At 59.8% G+C, this 8,890-nt stretch overlaps 1 protein-coding gene across 2 annotated transcripts in view; it reads right to left on the reverse strand.

Moving 5' to 3' along the window:
- The window catches only part of HDAC5 (histone deacetylase 5), a 29,230-nt gene extending 20,568 nt beyond the window's left edge, over nucleotides 1-8,662 (reverse strand). Inside the window, exons 1-2 of one of the 2 annotated variants that reach the window (XM_007455096.1) lie at nucleotides 8,641-8,662; nucleotides 1,676-1,747 (exon numbers count right to left, since the gene is read on the reverse strand). In XM_007455096.1, coding sequence (XP_007455158.1) covers nucleotides 1,676-1,747; nucleotides 8,641-8,662 — 94 coding nt within the window. Of the gene's footprint in view, nucleotides 1-1,675; nucleotides 1,751-8,640 lie in introns of both variants that reach the window. The other variant, XM_007455095.1, reaches the window with a different exon arrangement.
- Nucleotides 8,663-8,890: the final 228 nt, after the last annotated feature.

Here is an 8,890-nt window from a genome sequence, read left to right on the forward strand (position 1 = left end):
GAGGGACTGGCTTGGGGGGGTCTATGCAGGGACAGGGAGCCTTAGGGAAGGGATGGGATCCGCGGGGTTCCAGCCTGCAAGGACTCTGGGGCCCAACTTGAAAGAGGATGAGAGAACATGCTGAGGAGGAAACTTCAGGCCAACCGCCAACTGCTTCTGGGAGGCAAGGGGCGATGGGCATAGGATGGGTGGACTGATATGGCATCTGCCAGATGGGGTAGAACCACCCCCCGGGCAGATGCTCTGCACAGTCAGCCCTTTGCTTGGCAAGGGACCACCTTGACTCCCAGAGGCTTCAGGATGGGAGTGAGCAGGCAGGTCTTTAGATAGAGCTGTGAGCTCCACTAGACCAGGGCTAGAACGGCCCTCTGCGTTTACACCCCTCCCAGGGGACTGTGCAGAGACCACACGGCTGGCCCCAAGGTTCCACCCTCCCCCATCCCAGGGGCCTGCACGGGCACTCTCAGGGCTGGTCCCCAGGGTTATGCCGCGACCTTAGGAGACTACATGGGCATCCCTGCTCAGGCAGATGGTAGGCTTGGTTTGAAGGCTTTTCCAAATGTTTCCCAAACCTCCATCCTCTCACACATCCCAGTCCAGCTGCAACCTTATCCCTGGACAGCTTAGAGTCAAATCACTGGCACTTGCACAGGCACATGGCTCCCACCTTCCAGTTCAAAGCCTGGGACCCACACCCACATATCCAGAGGCAAAGACTCCCCATACATACACACACAGACGCCCACACCCAAGTGCCAAGCCACTGCCAGGAGGGGCCAAGCGGGCATGGGTCCAGCAGGCCCCTCCCTAAAGGAAGCATCTTGTGGTGCCGGCCTGGTGGGGAGGCTGTGCCAGGAAGGCCTGATGCTGCCAACAGGTTCCTGGGAGGGAGGGAAGGAGTGGCCCGGCTCTGGGGGACGCCACCCCCAGCCAAGAGCCAAAAAGGTCCCCGCTGAGAAGGTGGGAGGGCTAGGGAGTCCTCAAGCCCTATGAGCCTGAGTAACATTCCTTCATCCTCATGGGCTGAGAATAAACCAAAGCTTGGGGGGAGGAGAGGTATGGGGGAGCCAGAAGCCAAGGCAGCCAAGACCCCCAACATGCCAGCTGCCAGCCTCTGCCTACCTCCACCACAACTGCATCAAGCCTCCTCCCCAGGTGTCTGATTCCCAGGGCACTCCTGACTGGGCACCAGCAGAAATCACTGCACTGGACCCTCTGACCCTAAGAACCCAGCCAGAGGAGTGGGGGTAGCCTTTATTCTTATGGACACTCGGACTATGGGTTCCTCCCTTGTCCAGACCCGGGGAGCAGACAGCCTGGAGGCAGGTCACTGACCCACTTCCTCCCCTCTGACCATGGTGCCAACTAGGCCAGGATCCTCTAGTAATCCACAGCCCCCAGCAGCTGATGTCGACCCTGCCTGAGGCCAAAGGGACTCGAAGAGATGCAGCAGAGTGCAGCTGGAGGGCATGGTGGGAGGGCAGGTTTTGGCCCAGGGAGAGCAGGGAAGCCCATCCCAGTAAGCACACCTCCCCTGACTGCACATATCCTCAACAAAGACCTCCAGAAAGATCTAAGCAGGACCCCATCTGGGCGAGACTTGGAGCCAGACGCTCAGCCCCAGAGACAAGGATGCCCAATGGCAGAGGGCAGGCGGGGACACCGAGGCACTTACCTGCCACAGGGAGGCCATGTAGAGGGGTCCGAGGCAGGATTTCCAAGGATGGTTCCCGGCCTGGCATCCCATCTGCTGAGAAACAGGATTCCGTCTCATAGATGGTCTGCAGCATCTCCACAAGCCCCTGGGCCTTGGGCACCAGCAGCATGCCCGGCAGGGGGCCGCCTGAGGCGGGAGTCGGCCAAAGGGAAGGTGGCTGGGCGGGGCCCTCGCTGCTCAGGGGCTCCCTCAGGCCACTGCTGCTGGGACCCGCGCTGTGGGGAGGTGCCTCATCCGGCCAGGGCACTGCAAGCGGCAGGAGGAGCCAGGAGCCCCGGAGCCACAGGCCCAGCTCCCTGCTAGAGGGGCATCCAACCACTGGCCCTTCCAGAGCTCCCAGAAGCGGGTATGGCTGAGCACTCAGGGGACAGGAAGGGGAGCTGAGCAGGCAGGCGGGCTCTCTGCGTTCCCTCCCAGCCCTGGGTGACAGCTCTGGGCCCGGCTCCCTGCTCCTCCTTCCCGAATGAGCCGCCGGCAGCTGGCAGGAGACTGAAATAGCAGTTGGGGGAGGGCCCTGTCTATAAATAGGTGGAGCATGCTCAGGGAGCCGCCGGCCGGCTGCCAGGAGCCCGGGCCTGGCGGAGGCCCCAAGTGGGGGAGGGGGAGGCGCGTTCCACCCCAGGAGGAAGCGCCAGGCAGGGGGATGGGGACAGCGGAGGGCCTGCATTCAGGGCCAACGCCACAGAGCCGGGTGGCCAGAGCCTGCGCTGGGGAAGGGCACACGCTAGAATACCCACGCATCTGGGAGCAGCTCTGGCGCTGCTCTTGGCAGGCGAGGGGCTAGAGACCAAAAAGCCAGATTTCATCCTCTATCTGCCCTCTCGCCATCCAGAGCAAGTAAAGGAACTGGAAGGGTCTGGGAGAGGGTGGCAGACAGGGCCACCTGGCCTAAACTTGCATCTTCCCTGGAGTCCCTCTAACGGCCAACGGATGGGAGTTGATTTAATTTCTCCCCTCTTTCCGAGCTGGGAGGTGGCTCCCCCACCCCCTCGACCGGCAGGGAGACCCCTGAGCAGCAGCTAAATGGCAGCTCCCTCCTACCCATTAGGGGTGTCACCTCCAGAGGCTGCTCGGCTTCCTTCCAGGGGGCAGAGAGACTCTTCCTGGACAGGCCTCACCCCACCCAGGGAAGGGCACCTGGGAGCACCTGCCCGTTCTCAGAGCACAGGTAGCTCTTCCTGTGGCAATGTGCCAGGTGTAATGCTAAAAGCAGCACATACATCACCTCGTTTATTCTGCACGATGACCTCAGAAGAGAGGTGCAGACGGGGAAACCGAGGCACAGAGAGATGAAGTCGCTCACCCTAGGTCATACAGCTGTTTCAGTGGTAGGTCTGGGATGTCTGAAGTTCAAGTCTGAGCTCTAACCACCACAGCCCACTGCCTCCTGCACAGGGAGGGGAGCACACGAAGCTGCCCCAGGGTTTCCATTAACAGGTATAATGACCCCCAGTACCCAGGCAGGAAGAGACTTGAGGTTGGAGCCCCTTCAAGAAGAGTCAAGGGGCTGCCAGCATCCAGCCCTTCCCCACCAGCCACCAGCCCCAGGCCTGGCAGAGCAGCCCCGGCTCCTGGGGCCCTGCTGGGACCTAAGGCTAGAGCGCCATGAGGACTGGTGACACCCGCCTACCCAGCCCACTGCTGGCCCATCCCTCCTCCTGAGGTTGTGCCTCCCACTGATACAGAGATCCCACTTGGCCCCCTGACCTCACTGGAGCCTTTTAATAGCCTGGTTATTCCTGGGTCTGTGTCCCCCTCCCCCTTCCTGATGTCACAGTTGCTATTTTGGAGCCCCCTCCTGGCCCCCTTTGCCCCCAACTCTAGGCATGGAGCCAGGGACACCTGTCCTCTCCCTGGACTGGATGACCTCACCCTCCTGTCGGGAGCCCAGGAGGAGCTGGCCAACCAAGGACACAGCAGCAGTGGCTCCTGCCAGCTGGGGATGGCAAAGGGGCCTCCTGCCCTCAGGTGGGGGGATCACATGGATGGGTAAGTGGCAGAGGTGGGCTTTCCCAGGCCCTAGACTGGCTGGCAAGATGTATATTGAGGGAGTTGGAGGTCAACAGGAACGAAACAAAGCTCTGGAGCCTCAGCTTCTCAGCCAGGGAAGACTCCAGAAAACTGGTGATGGAGCAGTGCTCCCCACAGGGCTCTGGAGTTGGTGGACATTTCAGGGTAGGTCTGAGGACTTTGCTCAGCACCCCTTGCCCCAACCTCATCCTAGCCAACCAGGCTCTCTCAAGAGCAAGGGAAGGGAAGGTCAAGGTCTCCTTAACAGGTGACAGGCAGCAGACTCAAGGGAACCCAGAAAGCTGGGGGCAGCCCCTCCCAGCCAGGACTCCACCCAGCCACGCTGAAAGCAACCAGAAGGGCTGGCTAGCCCTGTCCTGGCTCTCTCTGCCTGCCCCAGGCACAGGAGAGTATGGTAGGGCAGCCCTGTTCTGGAAGAGAGGAAATCATCAGTTACAGTGACTCAAAAGCAAGGGCCCCAGAACGTGGAGCAGTCAGAAACCTAAGGAAACACAACTCCCTGTTTAGGAAAGCTGGGAGCACCCAGGAGACTGGGCACCCAGAGGTGGCCAGAGCCGGGGACTCGGGGCAGTTCCCAGCACTACTATGACTTCCAGTAACAGCTTGAAGTGGGAAGTGAAGTGTCAGACACAGCCAGACAATCCTCAATGTAGTTCCCAGAATCCTCCAGGGGAATAAGAGAGGAGGCCTGGGATGGGGACAAGTGTCTTTTTTTTTTCTTTGGAGATTCAACTCATGCAACAGAGTCTTCCTAATGTCTAACCTCAATCCTTCTTGCTTTATAGCCCCTCTCCTTGTGGTTCATGTCTCTTCTCCATCCCCACGCATCTAGCTCTCCCACATGTCATCCCACAAACCTTACAGAGCACCCACAAAGCGTGGGTTACAGGAGCCTCATCAGGAACAGGCACCGACCGCAATGTCCTTGCTCACTCTGCTCCCTCCCCTGGAGGCTGGGCTCAGGCCTCCTAACCCTCTAAATCTGGAGGACGAGAACCTCATGTGGCTCCTTGAGCTCTTGAAGGCTCCCATTTCCTGGGTTCAAAAGGCTGGAGTGGGGGCCTGACCATAAAGAAAAAAGCAAAGTCTGCTCTGTGCACAGTAAAAAAGCCAAGGGCTGGCCGGGGAGCACCCCAGATGGAGTGTGGGGTGCCAGCTGCCCTGGGGTCCTGGAGATATCGGGCCTGCCTGCCCTCCAGTTCTCTCCTGCCCTTAGAGCCCAGTCATGCTGGAGCCCGTCAGCATCGCCCAGGAGCTGCCATGCGCCAGGTCCCATGCTAGGTGCTGGCTGAACCCTCTCATTTGAGATCAGGTCTGGGAAAAATGTGAACACCTACTTTGGCATCTTGCACATCCCCTCAGGGTTGACCCTGCCTCCTCCTGACGTCCCGTGATAAGCCTTCAATCCCTTTGGAATGATGGGACAGGGGAGGGGAGAGTGGGGCAGATCCTGATCTATAGTGAGCACAGAGGTGTGCCAGGGGGGCATCTAGGTGGAGAAGGGACACCAGAGTCCACTTCCCAGACCCCCACCCCACGCCGACTCTGACCCACTTTCTCCGCCTTCCCTGGGGGCTCAGAGGCAGAGCCCAAGGCTGGGAGGCGGGACACCGAGGTTCCTGGCTCCACCCCACGCCTATGCCCCAGTTTCTCTGGTCACCCAGAAAGGAGGGGGCAGCCAGGAAAGGGGAGGAGAGAAAGTGTGCAGCGAGCTGGGAGGTGCTGGGCAGGCAGGTGTTGTCATGAAGCTTCTCTCCCTCCCAAGCTGGGGCTAAGGAACCTGGCCACCTTCTCTCCTGGGGCCCTGTCGCCACACAGACTGGCTCGAGCCTCACCCTTGCCCTCTCCTCTGGGCAACAGCATGGAGGACAGGGCAGTGACCAGAGTGGGCCCAGACCCCAGGGCAGCTCTTCCAGGCTGGCCAGGGGCACATTCTGTCAGTCCTTCAGTCCCACTAAGGGGAGCAGAAATGAAAATAAAGCCTCGCTCCTCAAGTCCCCTTTTGCCTGAAGAGAAGCCAGACCCCAGGCAGTGGCCTCCTCAGGGAAGCGGGCAGCCCCATCAATGGCTCTGCCTGTACTCCCAAGACTGCAAGAGAGGCAAATCAGGTCAAACGCTGGCATTCGGCCCAGCCCAGAGGTAAGTGGATCAGCTCCCACTCCCCGGGGAGGACGGGTGAGCCCCAGAAGTAAATCTCTCCAAATCTCTACCTGCCACCCCTCACCCGGAATGTGCTCTTACTAACTTGTTTGCTATGAAGGCCGGGAGGGACCATCTTCTATTTTTCTTTTCCAAACAGGAAAGCTCCTGCACTGAGAGAAATGGAGGGAAACTGCCCCTCACCCAGGCCTGCCATTCTGTGCCCTAAGGAAAGAGAAGTGGGTCTCGGGAGGGGGTGGGAGGTGCTCAGGGGCTGGGGCACCCAGGCCCCGGGTACTAACCATTCTCATCCCCATCTCTATCCCCAGCCCCACAGCCTCATGCTCTTCCTGGGGCGCCCTGTGAGGTGACTACCCGGGATGTGGACACCCAGCTACAATTCATGGTTTCATTTGACTTCCGTGGAGTCCAAGCATGTGGTTTCCAGGCTTCTGCCAGGCGCCGGACACCCGCAGCCCCAGCCCAGATGCCACCCTGAGCTCTGGGAATGGCAGATGCTGGGCCCCTCGAAGGGGGAGGCTGTGTGGAGGCTGGCCCTCTCCCTGGGCCAGAGCAGCTGGAACTCCACAAGCGGGAGAGCCAGGCCTGGAGCCCCGGGAAAACTCGGTGGGAAAGGCCTCAGGGCGCTGCCCTGAACAATGACGTCGATCCCAGCTCTGAGGTCTGGCCACAGTCCTAAAACCAGCTTCCCAATCTCTGGCCCCCTCTCTTTCTCCCTCCTTCCTGAACACGAAAAGACGGCATCTCCCCCTGCTGGGGGGAGCGGGAAAGCCAGCCAGGAGGCACGGCCAATTCCATAGGCCCCACTCTGGAGGCCCCGCCTGGCCCGGCTCAGCGCAGATGGATACCTCCAGCCCCTGCCAGCCCCGGCACCAGTGGCTACAAGGGGGGACTCGGACCACCTGCATGTGGAAAGGCAACCCACTGACCTGATCTATCTGAGACTGATTATCTCAGCCTTTCACTGTAAGGGAATAAAATCCCAAAGCTGGAAAACGTCCTCCCCAAGCCACCAACGGATGCCTCTGGGAGGCTCCTGTTCCCTTGGCCAAGGGTTAGACCCCAGGCCCGGTGTGAATGGAAGTGGCTCCTGGACAGGTCAGCATAGTAGCTCAGAGGAAGGGAGCGGCTGGCACCCCTGCTGGGCACAACTGACCCTGCAAGGGGCAGTGTCCAGCTGAGATGGCCGAGGGGCTGATGAGAACCCACCAGGCCTCTCCTTCCCTTCGCCAGCCCAGCCTCAGAGGAGGAAGCAGGAAGTCAGGGCAGCCCCCCTCCAGCACCAGAGTCACACAGACCTCTCCACGTCTAACACCTGGCACAGCCCCCGCAGGGGGAATGAAGGCAGGCAGAGGCGGGAGGACCTGAGGGGGAGCCACAGACCCTGCAGGAGGGGGCCCATCAGCAAAGCTGACCTGGTAAGTCTCAGGAGCCCAGCCTTCTCCAGCTGGCACTCTACTCTGTCTGTGCCCAGGGTATGTCATGCTGGAAAGGGAAAGGGGAGGGGGCACAGCCTTGACCAAAACAAATGTCACAAAGCCAAACAATCCCGCCAGCTTCAGCTTCCCTGAATCGAATCTGCTAGTAGCCCTGGGGCTGTGGTCAGGGACACAGGTCGCCAGTAGGGGATCCTCACAACAGGAAGCATGAGATTGAGCACAGTGACAAGGACAGGGAATGAGAGGCGAAGGGGCCTGGATTCCTCCTTGGTGCTGCTTCAGTACCAGCCTGCAAGTAGGTTTTGCTCTCTAGGCTCTAGTTTCCCTATCTCTAAAGAAGGAGAAATAGCTCCCACCCCTACAGAAAAAGATGTAAAGTGACCGGATGGCCTGTGGGGGGCGGGGGGCAGGGGTTAAAGTTGAGCAAGATGGACTCTGATCCTTTAAGTCTGTGCAGAAGGAGACAGCCAAGGAGGGAAGGCAGTTATTACTCTGACCACACTGACCCAAGACCCCCCTGTGAAACTCCTGAGGGTCCAGCTCAGGCCATTTGGACACATCCTCACGGGCACAAACCCAGACCCACCCGTACACAAAGCTGCCTGGAGTCCCACCCATAGACTATTTCTGGAAGCACTAGGCAGGCTCCCACGAGCAGAGGGGAATAAGAAACCTCAGAGACCCCAAATTAGGAGTCTCCCATGTCCAGGGCATGTCTACCTGGACTCAAAGGAGCCTCCTCCACCAACATGTCACTGCTTGCCCTCCCCAATACCACATATCCCAACATAGGCTAAGGCTGAAGGCCCTGCAAAGCTCCACTAAGAATAAAGTATGGAACACAGAGAAACACTCCACCAGGAAGAGAGGACACCACCACAAAAAAGGAAGCTGGACATTCAGCCATCATAGGGAACGTCTTCCAACATCATCCCCGGACCGCCTGCAGAGGTTCAGGGGCGCACATCCCCCTCAGCCCTGCCTGTCTTGGTGAACAGGGCAGGGTGGCACGGAATTGAAGGCCCCTGAGTTGAGAGGGCAGGCCTGGGGACAGAGTTGAACCCATGCCCTCCCAGGGCCAGGCTGGACCGTCAACCCATCAGTTTCAGGTCTACCCCATGGTCAATCACTTTGGGTTTGCCTCTGTCCTTTTCTCACGATGCTTCTCCACTCCTGACCCCTTGTTCCCTTACGGCTCAGACCCTGAAGGGCAGCTGGCCTGGGCTGGATGCCCATACAGCCCGTTACAACCAAAGCCACCCCAGGTGCCTTCTCCAGCCTCCCAGCTCTTACCCGACTCGGTGGGAGAGTTCATGCCGGCTCTGGGCCCGCAGGAAGCTGGCGTTGGGGGCTGGGACGGGAGGGGGTGGAGCTGCGGTGATGTCAAGAGAGACAGACGATAACAGACAGACGGACGGGACAGGAGCCCGGGGCCGCTGTGCCTCTAACGCCCATCCGAGGCCATCCTTCGGGGCGAGGCAGTCAGGCACTCACAACGGCATCCCTGGGGAGAGATGGAGCAGGGTTAGAGGTCCCCAACTCT

The sequence above is a fragment of the Lipotes vexillifer genome, unplaced genomic scaffold (genome assembly GCF_000442215.2).
Source record: "Lipotes vexillifer unplaced genomic scaffold, Lipotes_vexillifer_v1.1 scaffold1639, whole genome shotgun sequence".
Taxonomy (NCBI): Eukaryota; Metazoa; Chordata; class Mammalia; order Artiodactyla; family Lipotidae; genus Lipotes; species Lipotes vexillifer.